The sequence below is a fragment of the Bos javanicus genome, chromosome 11 (assembly GCF_032452875.1).
Source record: "Bos javanicus breed banteng chromosome 11, ARS-OSU_banteng_1.0, whole genome shotgun sequence".
NCBI classification, from domain to species: domain Eukaryota; kingdom Metazoa; phylum Chordata; class Mammalia; order Artiodactyla; family Bovidae; genus Bos; species Bos javanicus.
This window is the reverse complement of record NC_083878.1, coordinates 36,073,086-36,090,330: the sequence shown is the minus strand read 5'-3', so window position 1 is coordinate 36,090,330 and position 17,245 is coordinate 36,073,086. Positions and strand designations below refer to the sequence as shown.

At 41.6% G+C, this 17,245-nt stretch overlaps 1 protein-coding gene across 1 annotated transcript; it reads left to right on the top strand.

Moving 5' to 3' along the window:
• The first annotated feature begins 3,397 nt into the window (after positions 1 to 3,397).
• LOC133257005 (D-aminoacyl-tRNA deacylase 2-like) lies at positions 3,398 to 4,982 on the top strand. The gene has a single exon (XM_061432345.1). It carries the CDS (start codon positions 3,476 to 3,478, stop codon positions 3,980 to 3,982), a length of 507 nt encoding a protein of 168 aa, XP_061288329.1. The 5' UTR covers positions 3,398 to 3,475; the 3' UTR covers positions 3,983 to 4,982.
• The last annotated feature ends 12,263 nt before the right edge of the window (positions 4,983 to 17,245 follow it).

Here is a 17,245-nt window from a genome sequence, read left to right as displayed (position 1 = left end):
TTGCTGTGTGATCTCTGCAAGATGGTCTTTTATGGTCTCATTGATGAGTCATCCTCTCTGGGCAATCAATTTTTAGCTTGCTATACTCGCTCTGCTTTCCCTATGAATAAGTTTATTTATAATCTTCAATCCTCTATTCCTGTGTGGTCTCTGGTTTTGAACTTTGGCTGGGCACTGACTGGGAAACTTCAGGCCGTTTAGGTGTGGGGTATGTATTTCAAAGTCAAATTGTCTAGACATCTGTTATAGAAGCTGGTGCAACTCTGCTGAGCGTGACACTTGGGAGATGAATTTCTTTATGGCTGGCCTGGCATCGTTAATTTTAGTAAAAAGTTTTTGCTTTGTAGTTTTATCCACTAATAGTCTGAAAGTGCTCTGCATTACTAATCCCACAGGCAGGGAGAGATGAAAGCTTCTGACAGAGTCTATGACAGGAAAATATCACCAGTTCCAACACCTGATTACTCACTGAAGTTTCCAATGAATCTGCCAAGGTCTGAGCCATCTGCTCCACCTAGAGGTTTTTCTTTTTCCACTTCATATGAGAATGTAAATATGCCAGTAATGCTGATATACATAAAAAGCATAACAACAAGAGTGATGATGGTGGTAATGATGATGGTCACCATTTATCAAGCATCAAGTATCGACCAGGCACTGGAGCAGATGCTCTGTGCATATCACTAGTTTCCATCCCTGACTGCCACCCGGGGTGATAAGACAACAAAAATATGCTGGAGTCCTACCCTCTATCAATTAAATCAGAATATCCTCCAATGTTACTCCCAGAGTTCCCTTTTTAAAAATTAACATGAATTTTACATGATTATTAAAGCAATGGATAATCTTTGTAGGATATTTGGATTGGACAATAAAAAGTAAAATTAAAATCATATATGATTCTACCACCAGGAAATCCTTTGTTAACATTTTTAAACAACTTCATTGAGGTAGAATTGAGATGCAATAAACTGCATATGTTTGGAGTGTGCAAATTGAAGTTCTGACACCCTATTGACATTTTGATGTATTTCCTTCTGATCCCTTCCTTCTCTTTTCCTCCCTCCCCTCTCCTCCATTTCCCTCAACACATATAATTGGTATTATAAGGCATATACATTTTTGTATCCTGTTATTTTTAAAAATTGTTTTATTTATTTGGCTGCATCAGGTCTTAGTGGCAGAATGCAGGATCTTTTAATTCCAGCATGTGAACTCTTAGTTGCAGCATGCGGTATCCAGTTCCCTGACCAGGAATTGAACCTGGGCCCCCTGTGTTGGGAGCATGGAGTTTTAGCCACTGGACCACCAGGGAGGTCCTTCCTGTTCTTTTTTAAATTAACATTTATCATAAGTATTTTCCTGTGTGATCTTATTTCCTTCAATAAATGAATTTAATGGCTGCACAAAATTTTAGCCTTATGGTTCTCTTATAATTTAACATTTCTTTATTGTTAAATAATTACATAATTTCTGCCTTTTCATTATTAGAAACAAAGATGCAATGAACTGTTACAAACAATTGTTGTTGGATTACAATTCATTATTAAAGGCCTTTCGTCAAGTTAAAAAAATCCTTGTGCCTCAGCTTTCTCGTCTGCAAATGGGGGCTAATGTTAATATCTACCGTAAAAGGATGTTGTGACAAGTAAATAAAATATTGCTTTAGTATAGCAATATTTAGCTCAGCACTCAGCACTTTATAAGTGTTTAATTTATATTGGCTATTATTGTTATCATCACTGACATCCAGATATCTGTGTGTATGCCCTTCCTCCCATATTAAATGGAGCCTCTTTGAACACAATAAGATATGTTATGTGTTTTTTCTCTTTTGAAGGTGACCCCACAGTGATAGGCACATAAATTTTAATAAAGTCACTGAATAGATCCATTGGTCAATTAACTGACTCTTTAAAATGGGTTTTCAACCCCCTCAGACTGTTACAACTCCCCTCCAGCCTGAAGAATTGACATGGACCCCACCACTTGTCTCCTCTTCTGCCATGCTCATCCTCTTTTATGTATTCTGGCTACAGGGGACTGAGGTCACGGGAGACCTGCAGCAGGGGTGTTCAGGAGAAGGAGAATGCTCTTTCAGTAAGCACCTCAGTTAGTTTCCCTAGAAACAACTGAGAGGGCAGGAGATGGGAAGAAAAAGAGGACAGAATAGATGCTGGAAGGGAAGGTAAGAGAAGAACTGAAATGGAGGTAGGAGTCAGCTCATAGTGCTCTCTGGCCTGATGGGAGTGGGAGTGAAGTTATATGAGGGGCAGGGAACTAACTGTGTTAAGGATGATTGCTGGATGCCTGTGTTACCCTCTTTCTGTGGCTAATCTATGTAAGTGAAAGCAAGTGTACCAGTCTCAAGTTATTGCAGATCTTAGGATCTTCTGATGAGTGAGAGGCAGCCATGAGCAGCAGGTGCCTCCCAGAATTTGCCACCACGTTTGGGGGTGTATAACCATATGGGGATTGGAGGCAGAGCTCTAGATGATGGGTGTTGCCTCTTTCAGCATTTCAGTTACTTCATCTCTGGGCAAGATAATCATTTTGGCTTCTAACTAGTATTTGTTTTCTATTTTTCTTCTTCCTTTTAAGCAGGTTTCTAGGCCTTTAGTGAGTCTGGGAATCAAAGATTCAGAAAATTTTGGCTGTGTGAAAATAGAAGCTGCTGGAAGTCAGTGTCTCTTTCTTCTTTTGGAATAGCTAAACCAAAGAACCAGATTATACCTTGTGTTCTCAACAGGGAAGGGAGAGAGGGGGGAGAGGTTTCCAGAACCTGAGACGCTTTACCTTTATTACAAACCCATGCTTGGCTTCATGGTGGCACCCGGGAAAGTTGCAGTGGCTCAGAGGGGATGCCACAAATGCAGCCTGTGAGGTGGGACTCGAGGCACCAGGAGTCTAATAGAAGCAGAGGGCCACCATATCTCCAGGGACCACAGCGGGCTTGCTCAGTGAGGATGACAGGATAGCCAAGATAAGCTAAATGTCAGTTCCCGCCTCTGTTTATTTTTGAGGATCACACATTGCCAATAATGTCTTAGTGAATTTCCCCCTGGCCTGGCAAGGTGGAGATTGGGAGTCAGAATGAAATTGATTAAAACAAATGAAAGACATGTGTATTTCTTGCAAGTCCAAGATTTCATATCCACTGAGCTTATAATTCTTTTTGCATCTCAGAAATGAAGATGACATTTCCCCTTGTCACATGGAGGAGATATAGTTACTCTGAAGGTGGAAGTGGAAATGATAAGGACTGTAAGTTCTGTGAGGGCAGGGATCTAATCTGTAAGTCTTCAGTAAGCAGGTATTGAATATGTGATAAGTGAATAAATAAACCAAATATAAACAGTTATTTTGCTTGACAGGTGTAGGTAGAAAAACTGGGAGAGAGACCCTCCCTGAGCGTAGAGGGCTGGCCTGTGTGGCGCGAGGCCGGAACCTGTGGGATATCCACGCAGCTTGAGCTATGGCTGACAGTGGCAGAACGCCTCAGGCCCGGGCTCTCCTGCAGCAGTGCCTGCACGCCCGGCTGCAAGTACGCCCGGCCGAGGGGGACGTCGAGGCCGAATGGGTGGAGGTTCAAAGAGGATTAGTGATCTACGTGTGCTTTTTCAAGGGAGCTGATAAAGAACTTCTTCCCAAAATGGTTAATACACTGTTAAATGTGAAATTAAGTGAAACAGAAAATGGCAAGCACGTCTCTATATTGGATCTACCTGGCAACATTCTTATCATCCCTCAAGCCACCCTTGGGGGTAGAGTAAAAGGAAGAAGCATGCAGTATCACTGTAACTCTGGAAAAGAAGAGGGATTAGAACTTTATTCCCAATTTGTGAATCTCTGTAAAAAAGAATTAGCTGCTAATAGCAAGTGTGCTGAAGCTGGGGTTGTCGCGAAACACGGTACTTACGGCAATAGGCAGGTGTTAAAGCTCGACACCAATGGACCGTACACACACCTAATTCAGTTTTGAAAGTTTCGACAGCCGTAATTAGATTCCCTAGCCCCTTCTTCTGGAGAAGGCAATGGCACCCCACTCCAGTACTCTTGCCTGGAAAATCCCATGGACAGAGGAGCCTGGTGGGCTGCAGTCCATGTGGTCCTAAGAGTCGGACACGACTGAGCGACTTCCCTTTCACTTTTCACTTTCATGCATTGGAGAAGGAAATGGCAACCCACTCCAGTGTTCTTGCCTGGAGAATCCCGGGGACGGGGGAGCCTGGTGGGCTTCCGTCAATGGGGTTGCACAGAGTTGGACACGACTGAAGCAACTTAGCAGCAGCAGCAGCAGCCCCTTCTTCTTGAGTACACGAATCTGCAGCATTTTTAGATAAGAAAATCCTGGGTTCCATCCACAACTCTGCAGCCTCCTAATTAGATGACCTTGCCAGTCACCTAACTGTGGATCTCAGTCACCTTCCATCCCACTTTCCCCTACACTGACACTCAGAAACTTGAAATATCCTCTCTTCACTTTATGGTCATTGATAAGAACATGGAAGTGTTCCTAGAGAGTTGTATTTAAGCTTTTTGCTGTGAAGCATTTTGTACAATCAAGAAAAATATATTTCTTATGCCCTCAAATATATGTGGTATGTAATAAAAATCACTATTAGTGTTAAAACTAGGTAAAACCCAGCACAAACCAATTATAATTTTGTCAAATTTGTTTTAATATTTCAGATTTCCATATTTTGAATAAAGGAATATGCATTTACTATTCTTCTAATACTATGAAAATGTAATGCAGAAATGTTATTGTGCATTTTAATATTACTTTCCAAGAATATCCAAGTGCTTTAAGTTAAGAATCTTTAGTTGATATAGGAACAGGGGATGGGGGACTAAAAGTTGTTTTTGTTTAATATTCTTGGTTAATATTCTGTTTCTCAGTTTTTTACCAAAACAGTGTGTGTCATATTGTTTGTCTTTGGTTTTTAAAAGTTACTGTTTAATTAAATTAGTGTTCATAATTTTTTTAGGAAGTTCTTTTCTTGTTGATTTAGATTGCTATATAAAAGGAATAAAAAGGGAAGCTTTCTGCTGGAATTACTTGAAAACAAGTTGATTTGTTTATTTCTGTTTTATTGACTTAGTGATTTGGACCCAGTGTCATTTTTTCTTTTAGTGTATTTTTGTGTCTTCCCCTCTCAAAATTTATATGTTGAAGTCTCCCAAGTCTCCTAATGGTATTTGCAGATGGGGCCTTTGGAAGGTAATCAGGGTTAATAGATCATGAGAGTGGGTGTCCTCATGATGGGATTAGTGTCCTCATAAGAAGAAACACCAAAGATTTTACTCACCCTTTCTCTTCCGGCCATGTGAAGATTCAGTGAGAAGGGGGCCTTTTACAAACGAGGAAGAGAACCTTTACCAGAAACTGACCATGCTGGTGCCCCGATCTTGAACTTCTAGCCTGCAGAACTATAAGAAAATAAATTTCTGTTGTTTAAAAAAAAAAAAAACTGGGAGATGTACTGGCTCATTCTTCATGTGAGGTGGCATCACCCTCTATTTCTGTGGCCACTTTAGTCCTGATTACTTTCAGCTCACACACCCCACAGACGACCACCACAGTGGACCACCCAGAGGCTGGAGAATGTCCTCTGTGGTCCGCCTAATAACAGTCTGCCCTGACACTGGAGAGTCAGAGTCGGGGAAGGCAGACACATGCAGTGGCCTTTCTTTAGCCTTGCTGACTTGTCATCAGGCCTATTGCCTAATTTCCCTTAGGCTGCTCCAGGTTCTTTTTAGATACATGATCTAGGAGTTACACACCTGCCTGATCAATAACCCCAGGTATCAGAAGAAGTCATATCCTATCCCAAGCCCCTCACCAGCGACACAGCCTGTTTTGGGCTCAGCGCCTCTGTAGCTGGCACAGAAGCAGCCTTTTATTTCTTGTTGACCGCTCCCATTTTCCAACTTCATGGTGCAGAAAGCCCTGATTCAAGCCATTTTCCCTATTAACACTACCTGTGCATGAATGCCTCATTGCTTTCCAAATGTCAAACTCTAATAGAATAATAGGCTTTAACCTAGAGCAGACAGCAAGGCTGATCAGGTGTTAAAGAAGGATTATTAATGAAAATGAGAAAAACAACATATTTAAGAGACAGAGTCAAACGAAGAGAACAGTGGGATGGCAGTTTCCTACTGCTCGAGGGAAGCAGCTGTGAAGGCACAGCGTCTGCTTTCACAACAGCCATGGGGATGCTCTGTCTCGGGGAGTAATGAAGATTGCACCTTTCATCACAGGGGGGCAGCAAATTTCCTGAACATTAGCTCCTTGCTTCTCACTGAGTCCCTGAGACAGATGTCACAGAGGGTGGGGAGAGATGCTGGCAGGAAGCTGTGTTCTGGAACTACCAAGAATGTGGGCTTGAAAAGTGAAGTGGAAAGTCGGAGTGATTGCAAGTTGCTCTGGGGCCAAAAAGGCCCAGAACAGACTGAGGACCATGAGAGCAGAGCTGAGCAGAAAAAGCCCCCCTTCAGTGCTGAAAGCAAGGATAAGTGAGTTTATCTGCCACGCTTTCCGGGGGTGGGTATCTAAGGAAAATTCCTTCATTTAAGGAAAGTTCGTTCCTTCTGGTCCTGGTTTTACTGGGACAAGAGTAGCTGTTCTTCCTCCCTCAGGTAGTGGCCATGACTCAGTAATTCATGTGATAAAAGTGCCCTCAGATTGAATTGTAGATTTTATCCGTTAACATTTATTTAACGATTTACTTAGTACTTTTGCACTGTGATGTGGGAGACACTATGTTTCAGGCAAAGATACGTGAACAAGTCTTTTGAATCTACATGATGACACGGTTGGACAGGCAATGCCCTGCCCTACAAGATGACTCAGTTTTCTATCTGGGGAAATAGGTGAATGGTGACAAATCTCCATTTAAAGAGCAATTTAAATTTAGAATTATGAGACTTCAGAGGAAGAAGAGCTCACTTCTGGCTTGAGAGCATAATGGAAAGCTGCCCTTGGAAATAGGGGTCAGGAAAGCTAAGACTCAAGACTGGGCAGATAGGGTGGAGGTGGCATTCAGAAATAAGGATGAGAACAACATGGAATGGAAAAGGCCAAGTGATGTTCAGAGAGTGGAGGGTATCCCACGTGTGTGGAGTGAAGGGTGCATGTGGGGTGGGTGTAAGATGAAGTTGGAGTGTGAAGAAGCAGCGTGAGAATGAGGGTCAGAGAAGCCAGGCAGAGAAGTGGAAAAAGGCCCCATTTGAAGCTAATGGGACCTTTGTCAAAGGAGTCTTTTCAGTGACTTGATTTTGTTGGATGGTATAGGGTGGATTAAAGCAAAGAAAGATGGGAAAGCACTGTTAGGAGATTCCTGGAATAATCCAGATGTGATATATAAGAGCTGGACTAGGTTGATGATAAGGAAATGAAAAGTGAAAGTGAAAGTGAAATTCACTCAGTCATGTCTCACTCTTTGCAACCCCATGGACTATACAGTCCATGAAATTCTCCAGGTCAGAATAACTGGAGTGGGTAGCCTATCCTTTCTCCAGGGGGATCTTCCCAACCCAGGGATTGAACCCAGGTCTCCCACATTGCAGGCTGAGCCACCAGGAAAGCCCACTTTTGAAAAGAAAGGAAAAAAGGCAAGAAGTTGAAAGAAAGAAAACTCATTAGGTACCATTGGATATAATGATCCAAGGAGAGAAGAAGGTCAAGAATAGGAAGGAGAGGGGTTAGGAATAAGCCTGAAGACAGGAGCTGGAGTGGGACTCAGAAGGGTCTTGAGGCCATCCTCTAGTGCCAGGCTTCATTCATTAGGTATGTGGAACATGTGAACATTCAAGTAAGATGAAGATGGGATCCACTTTGTGTTTTAGGAGGATTTCTGTCTAGGCTGGAGTTCAGAAAACCTGGTGGCAGAGAGAACTGTCAAAGATTTTATAATCTATTGTTCAGATAAAAAATTATGGGATATGATCAAGGACAACAGAAAAGGAGTTATTTTTAAATTAGAATGTAGAGGGGAAGAGAGAGAGGTACTGAAGATGACTCAGTTTTCTATCTGGGGAAATAGGTGAATGGTGACATCTATTACTGGAAACCAGGGAAACAGGCAAGGAATGGCTTTGTGGAGGGTGGTGAGTGGTTCAGCTTTGGACAGGCTGAGTAGGAAGCAATATTAGGACATAGAGGTAAAGATATTTGCAAAGTAGTTGGAAATAAAAACCAAGAGCTTACTAGAGAGACATAGGAAATGAAAATGGATTTGTGAGTGAGCTGCAGAGGTGTGTAAGTTGCAGCAGAACTTAGAATATAATAATTGGATCAAGGATGGGCTCCTGGGTTAACTTCAACCATTATGAAGCATTTTATAGTCTTGGTAGAGTTCTAATAGCTGCTATATCTTTTGGTCATTAGAGCTCTGCCAGGTAGGTGGTCAGAGTTGCATTATAGGCTGAGAGTTTTGGCAGGGCAATCACAAAGATGGGGAGACCCAGTGGCTTGTTATCCTATTTTGTGGAGAAAATTTGTCCGTTTTTATTTATTATTTCTTTATTGCTAATGGGTCTTTGGAGGAAACATTCTCCTCTCTACTCTTTGAGCTGAACTTTTTATCTGAACAGATCACCAGGAGAAAATTTTCTTTTAGAAGACAAAGGGCCATGAAGTGGATAAGATATATGTTGTATTAGTCAGGAATGATTTCAGCAGCAGGTAACTTAAAGAGGTTAAAAAAATAGCAATTTGTGTTTCTTATATAATGAGAAATCTGAATAGGTGTTGGTTCAGTGGTTCAGTGATGTTGGCTCTACTGTTTCTAACTTTCTTGGCTTTTACCTTGTGGTTGTTAAGTGGTTTCCATACTCTTGAGTATGAGGTCCACCTTCAAGGCAGGAGAAAGGAAGGGTGATACCTATACTGATTTATTTTTAATCAAGAAAGCAGAAACCTAACCATAAACGCTACAGAATGCTCTTACTTTTTGTTGCTCAAAACTGTGTCATGCCTTCACTTCGAGCTTCTCAGTGTTTAGAAGAGTGAGTCTTTCATTTTCCAGCCTCTATACTAGAGCCAGGCAAGAACTAAGGAACTGGGAAATGACGTTTGGTTGGCCAACCATATCACCTATCATGCTGCTTTGTCTCTAGCACAGTGTTTACTATGATTGTAAGAACTGCAACCATAAAAACAACAGAGCAGTGAAAATACCCCTGGTTATTTTATAGCATGTTTCACTTAAATTTTTTTTTTCAATGACATGTTCCAAAAATGTCATTCTTTCCTTACAATTCTAGGAGGCTGGTATTCTTTGATAGAGGTGGAAATTGAGTCCAGGTGTGGCCGAATGGCTTGCCTGTGTCCTCAAGTTGGTTGGTAGCAGAGCTGGAAGGATCTGATTCTGGTCACCTGCCCATGGGAGCAGGGCAAAATTGATTAGAACAAAGACCTCAAGTCTCCTGAGCCCCCCATCCCAAAGCACTCGCCATTGAACCACAAGGCCTTTTGTCCAAATGCTTATTATTCCGAGTTCTGATTTCTTCATATCTTTACAGATGGGTTAAAATTTGTGCTTGGAGTTTCAGGATGTCCTTCGGGGCTTCCCACACTGTCCTTGGTCATAGATATGTATGGACAGTAAGAGGCTGGAGAAACACTGCTGAGTCCTTTTCCTCTTTGTGATTATAATTTTCCCTCCTACTTTCCATTATGGCTGAATAGAAGTAGGTTGAGAGACAAAAAGGACTTTATTAATCATAAAATATAATAAAGTATCTAGGAAACTTGAAAAGTAGGAATTGTAAATAAACAGCAACAAAAAGCACACATATAACTATAACCCAACTGCTGGTCACCCAGATGTCCTGAGATTCTCCAGGAGGCCAGGATCACCCTGCTAATAAGTGAAGCGAAAGTCGCTCAGTTGTGTCCAACTCTTTGTGACCCCATGGACTGTGTAGCACACTAGGACCCTCTGTCCATGGAATTCTCCAGGCAATAAAACTGGAGTGGGTGGCTATTCCCTTCTCCAGGGGATCTTCCTGACCCAAGGATCGAACCCAGTTTTCCTGCATTGCAGGTAAATTCTTTTTACCATTTGAGCCAATTAAATTGGTCTGCAAACCCCAGACCATGAGTAGTGAGACACTGTTCCCTCTTCACATCTCCTGAAATTCCTGGAGGAGGGACATATATTTTTCCAGTGAGCTCCTGTTCTAGTTTTTCTCCTTTTGCTTAATTATTTCAGTTTATGATCTATTTCACCAAAAATGAGTAGGCATATATCAAACAGTGCTGTACTTGTGCTCAGTCGCTCAGCTGTGTCTGACTCTTGCAACCCCATGGACTGTAGTCTGCCAGGCTCCTCTGTCCATGGGAATTCTCTAGGCAAGATGCTGGAGTGGGTTGCCATGCCCTCCTCCCTTCCCAACCCAGAGATTGAACCCAGGTCTCCTGCATTGCAGACAGATTCTTTACCTTCTGAGCCGCCAGGGAAGCCCATACCAAACACTGTGTAACCGTATTTTGAATCTTATCACTTTGTGCTGGTTGCTGTTCTAATTCTTTCTTTTTCTCAAAGTATCACCTACATGTGGCTGTGTATGTTTCAGACTTCACAGGTCTGAAGCTTCAGGGTCTTGCTGGGAATTCCCAGAGCTGGGACTAGGCTGAGGTCAGTGCTGCACAACCCTGAAATTTTGCATCCTAGGTGCCTCTCTTACCATACCCTAGTCTGGCTCTGAGGATGACATTCTATCACAGAAAAGCAAACAACTTAGGACTGAGTGATAAACATTTCTGTGCTTTAAATATCCAAGTTGTCCATCTCCAGAGCGATTATCGACTATCTCCTGTGCAGAGTCTGGGCTACCTTTCTTTTGAACCCTCTCTGTGACTCATTCCTTATTATTGTTTAGAATGCTACCCTCCCCTGCCCCCTTCTTTGCCTTATATTTCCCTTTAGCTCTTCGAGCCTGTACCCCCAAACACTTTAGCCTTCATTTGTAAGAGGCTATTGAAAGTTCTGGCTAAACAAAGACCTTGTCCTACCTAAGAAGAACTCTGGTGCAATCCTTAACTGCAGACTGTCAGGCTACAGAGAAGTGGCAGATCAACATACCTGGACCAAGTCTCTGAAGGTGATAAAAGTCTGCAATCAGCTGACCACACTCTGAAGGAGACCTTCCCAGTAGGAAGTACGGCTGTGAGGTGGACAAAGTCATGACCTTGAAGCTGATAAGCCGCGGTGGTGGAACTGGGTACATGCTTGCAACATACAGATCATGTGAATTTGAACCAGTCTCTTAACTGCCTTGAGTCTCAGTTTACTTATCTGGAAATAGTGTGGCGATTATATGAGATAATGCCTATGATGTTTTTTTAAACTATACAGTGCCTGAGAATAGTGTGATTATTATAACAACAATAAAAATGAAGACAGGCTCAGGAACACTTGTTAAAGCAGATTTCTTATTATCTAGACACAGCTCATAGAGCTGGGTGACATGAGGAGCCGGACTGAGGTAAGGTACCAGATGCGATGGGCAGCAAAGCCCTGGACCAGGAGGGGAGCCCAGCAAGTTTTCTGCTCAATGACTTACTGCAGGAGGTCGCCCCTCACAGAGCTCCGCTCTCAGAAGTTTCAATTAGGAAGGGACTGAAGAGGCAAATCCAGTTAATGACTAATTGCTCAAAGTGACAGAAGAATTTTGACCACACTCCTAATAATGACTTAAGAGACAATTTGGTACATGGACAAGGGGGTCGAAGCAGCCGGAGGAAAACACACAAAAACCTCTTCTCTCTTGAGGGTCTGTCTCTCATTCAAGGGTATTTTGAAAGCACCCCTTGATTGGGAGTCTGTTGAGACTTGGCTGCAGAAATAATGTTCAGGACTCCCTCTGCGTCCTGTGTGTGAATTTAATTCTCAATGTCAGCCAGAGAACAGGGTGAAATTCTCTGCAGTATTTAGTGCTAGTGCTGGGAAAATGGTTGCCACTTGGCTCTGTTAATTTCCTTTTATTTATAGGAGGATATCATACATTTTAAAACAAATGCTTTGCCTATTATGACATCTCTTCTTTATTGGCTGATTGAAAACATGGAAAATTATAGCTAAAAATTCTATCCTAGTAGTTCAAATCACAGGAGCTATATCACAAAAAATTAATGAAGCAAATACCATTGTTGGGAGTTAGGGTGGGAACATAGCTTCTTGCATGATGGAGGTATTCTTTAGAACTGCACGTTCAAAGAACAATAGAAATTACCCTCACTTTCCTCTGAGTTGTACAGGAGAGTCTCAGCAAGCAGTGGCTTGCTGAAATGAGGAAGAGATTTTTCCATTGTTCTAGTTTTTTTTTCCAGAAGTTTCTAACTAGAAATATCTGGGAAAATTATTTCTGAAATAACAAAACAAGGCACACATCTTATTAATTAATAACCAATGAAAAAATTTAAATGAACAAAAATCCTGAATTAAGACAGTGAGATAAAATATTAACCTTCTAGTTGTCTTAATTCAAAGTTTCTTAACAGTAGTAATTAAATGCTATTTTATTTAATGCAGAATAATTCATTTTTTCATGTCGCTGGGAAAACCTATTGGCCTGTTTGCAATGAAAGGCACTGATGTATGCTCTAAATATCCCCAGGTCCAAATGCAGGAAGGAGGAACATTCCCATTTGTGGTTCAGGACTTAATAAGTGAGGCAAAATTCCTTTATCATTCATGGGGAATTGAAGTGTAAATTTTTAAAAATCACAGTAGCAGAAGAGTCAAATACATTTTCCACGGTCAGCCCTGCTTTATAATTAGGATGCTATACTTCAGTTGCAGTACATTTTCAATAAGTGGGACTGAATTTTAGAGAACTGGTACAATTTATCAGATGATGCTTACAGCTGTGATTCAGTAAAATGTCTGCATGTAGAGGAACCGCAAATACTGCTAGAATCAAGTCCTTGTGACTTAAGAATATTACATCATTTTGACTGTAAATGTTGATATCAGTGGGTTACGATGTCTGTAATTCACTTTAAATACTTCAGCATAGATTGGATAACATTAAGAATGTTTGAATTAGTTTAAGCCACATTTTAAAGGGAACCAGTTGACCTAATCAAAAGTTCATGTTCCAGGAGTGATTTTAATTAAGAATTCATCAGAAAAGCCATACTCCATATGAGGCTACTGGGGCCTTCTGTGATTCTTATGATTTGGTCAACTCCAGAGATTGTGCTACTTCCATGTGCATAGAAGGGAATTAGATAACCCTTAAGCATCTAAAAAATGTTAGCTGTTCTAACCTACCAACCTAATGGTTGTATACATTGAATTGGCCTGAGCCGTGTTCTCAGTCATGAGCTCTTCTTAGATGATGGTCACGCTCTTTCTGTGACCCATGATGGTGCTGACCTGTGGTTTGCGCTCAGTGCAGAGTTGTTGAATTAGTGAGTGCATTAATTTTTGCTTGGCACTTTTGTTTTAGGTGAGTTATTTCCTGGGGTCCTGATGTACTTATCATTTAGCTATCAGTGTGAAAATGGAAACTAGGCAGACGTATGGCTTAACAATTATGCAAATTTATAGTACTGGTAGGTAATATTGTCATAAATTTAGCACTGATGTCCAGTTAAAGTCTGCTTGATATCAGGAGTAGAAAAATGAAACCAACTATTATGAACATTGTTTACAAACTATTTTTATGTCTGACATTGCTTGATTTAGTCAGTATGACTTGGAGGTAAATTTTAATTTTGGAGGTAAGCTAACCTTCATTGTGGATAATCCACTTAAGATAGTTGAGGCAATCAATCACTGGTTGTAACTGGGAAAATGACACTGAATCTGTCCCTCTTTTTTTTCTTTTTCAGCTTTTCTTCTCTCTGTTTTCCTCTCTAGCCCTTCCCATTACAACGAATTTTCTTGTTCTAATATCTGTCTTGTCATTTGCAAATTAAGCAAATATTTTAGAAGCCACTCTTCTGTACAAAGCACTGTGCTAGTTGCCTAGGAGGCACAGGGATGGAAAAGGCACAGTCCCTGGCCCCTCGGTCACATGGAAGAAATAAGGGAAAACTTTTTCTTTTGGGGGAAATCATGGGACAATTCATTTGATCTGGACCTTTAAGGACAGATAGGGGCTTCTTAGATGATGGTAAGAGCTTCCTGGTAGAGAGAAGTGGGTGAATTGAGAATTATAGAGGGGGAATATTCTGGGTGTGTTTGCATAAAGGTAAATAGTCTAAAGTCAGGTCTCCAGGAGGGGGTGGTGGGTGTCATGTTCATGTATAATTGTCCATGTTTTCAGTCAATAAAGAAGAGATGCCACAGTAGGCAAAGCATTTGTTTTAAAGTGTATTGATATCCTCTCATAAATAAAAGGAAAATAACAGCGCTAAGTGGCAACCCAGAATGAGCCCTGAATTCTGCATAGAACTCCACCCTATTCTTTGGCTGACACTGAGAATTAAATCCACACACAGGACACAAACAAAGGGAGTCCTGAGAATTATTTCTTTTTTAAAAAAATAATTTGATTTATTTATTTATGGCTATGCTGGGTCTTTGCTGCTTCATGGGCTTTTCTCTAGTTGCAGCAAGCAGAGACTACTCTGTAGTTGTGGTGTGCAGGCTTCTCATTGCAGTGGCTTCTCTTGTTGCGGAGCACAGGTTCTAGGACACTCAGGCTTCAGTAGTTGCAGTCCCCAGGCTCTAGAGCACAGGCTGTATAGTTGTGGTGCAAGAGCTTAGTTGCTCCTTGGTGTGTGGGATCTTCACCGACCAGGGATTGAACCTGTGTCTCCTGTATTGGCAGGTGGATTCTTAACCACTAAGCCAACAGGGAAGTCCCCTGAACATTATTTCTGCAGCCATGTCTCAACAGACTCCCAGTCAAGGTGTGCTTTCAAAATGCCTTTGAATGAGAGACAGACCCTCAAGAGAGAAGAGGTTTTTGTGTGTTTTCCTTAGGCTGCTTCTACCCCCTTGACCATGTACCGAATGGTCTCTTAATTGATCATTAGGAGTGTGGTTGAAATTTGTCTATCACTTTGAACCATTAGTCACTAATTGGACTTGCCTCTTTAGCCCCTTCCCAATTGATACTCCTGAGAGTGGAGCTCTGTGAAGGGTGACCTCCTATAGCAATTCGTTGAGCAGAAAACATGGTGGGCTTCCCTACTGGAGGAGAGCTTCAGTGCCCACCACACCTCAGGTACCTCACCTCAGTCCAGTTCTATATTTACCGTGTCCATGGGTTTTCTTCTTCCTGTTTATTATGGCTGTGGTCACAAAGATCTGAAAAAGGGCAGTAGAAGATGAACCAGTTGAGATGGGCAGTAGTGGGTGTAATAATGCTCATGCTATGCTGAGGAACTTGAGTTTCAATTTGTAGGTGAAAGGGAGCCAGTGAAGAGTTCTGCTTGCAGGATGGCAGATGCATTGCTGAGGGGACAGTATGAACTTGGGAGCCTGCTTGGCGTTGAATCCAGGCTTTACCGCTTACTATGGTGTGACCTTGGCAAGTCACTTAGCCTTCCTGTGCCTTTATAAATAGTACCTCTTCCCTAAGGTTTGCTGTGAATATTAAACAAGATAATACATGCAATGAGGCTTCCCAGGTGGCATGAGTGGTAAAGAATCTGCCTGCCAATGCAGGAGATACAAGAGACCCAGATTTGATCCCTGAGTCGGGAATATCCTCTGCAGAAGGGCATGGCAACCCACTCCAGTATTCTCGCCTAGAGAATCCCATGGATAAAAGAGCCTGGAAGGCCATAGTCCATGGGGCCCCAAAGAATCAGACATGACTGAGCACACACACAGGGATAGACAGGATACATGGAATGAACTAGAATTCTGTCTAGCTCATGAGCGCTTAGTAAATATTAGGATCAACATGCTTTATATACTCATGCATGTTCTTCAGTGGTGTGTATAGACAGGCATAGATGAACACAATTTAGTCCTTGTGATAAAATGGGGACAGGCTGGGCCAGGGTTATGTTGCATAACTCCAGGGGCCTCTGAACAAGTAAATGATCTGAGCAGGCCTCGTGCTAAGGCCATTTGGCTCCAAGTCCCCTGCTCTTTCTCTGGCATCACTGTTGCCCTAGCAACAATAAGACCTTCTCTCCTCAATGATAGCTCTAAATATTTCTGAATGATGGCATGTTCTGGCTTTTTTAAAAGATAAATGCATTAGGAGACCCTAGGGATTATATCAAAGCAAAGATTTCTTTTCAGCACCTAAGGATTGGTACTAGTCATTCAAAAGTTTTCAAGAGATGGATTCATTTTGATATTTGGCAAAACTAATACAATTATGTAAAGTTTAAAAATAAAATAAAATTAAAAATATATATGTATATATATATTTTTGGGTGTATATATGTATATATATATGTATATATCCCCAGCTCCTGTTAAAATTACCTTGAATTTTGGAAGATTTTGTTCACGTTTCGGACCTCCTTTCCCTGAGGTGCTATTTTGGATGGTCAAGTGATGAGCAGGAGGTTTCAAAAGAAAGAATGGTATATTTCAGGTGTGCTGCTTAATGATGTTCAAAAGAAGCTATTGTAAGTGATTGGAATGTGAACCCACGGGCAGGGTGCATTTTAATTTCCATTTAAAGTGGGGAGCAAGCCTGTGGGGAGCCAGCCTGACCTCATTTAGCTGGCGAAAGGTAGGTATGTGCATAGCTAATAATGAAAGTATCTTCCATCTGTAAAGGGTTTTATGCTTTGAAAATTTCTTTGACACACTTTATTATATTTTGATCCTTCCAATAGTTCCAAGGAGGCCAGAATTATTCTCTTTTTGGATACATGGAAAATGAGACTCAGAAAAATGCAGCAATGAGCCCAGTGTCACCAGGTTGTCCACGATCACATGGACACAACTGAAGCTCCAGAGGTCACGTCTGGTGCTGTTTCTCTTACAGTGAATCCACCGATGAGATAAGGTGGAATTCCCCCTTTTAAAGTCAAAATTAAATCATTATTATACCAGATATCACTTCTGACTGCACTGTGAATTCATGGCCCAGACAAGCAAAACACTTCATTTCTCTGGATCTTAAAATACTCTTTTGAAGGATCTCAGAGGAGCCTAAATTTCCCCCATATATTAAAATTGTGTGATTCGGGCTCTGCGTCAGTTAACCAGAGTCTGTGTTGGTTGGGATCCGAGGTTTGGCCAGACAGACTGATCCAGGATTTCTCTGGGGAGAAACTCCACTCCAAGCTTGCTGACAGCCAAGG

What these genes read in the sequence shown, in the direction of transcription:
- LOC133257005 (XM_061432345.1), top strand. Translation starts at nt 3,476, where the DNA reads ATGGCTGACAGTGGCAGAACGCCTCAGGCCCGGGCTCTCCTGCAGCAG.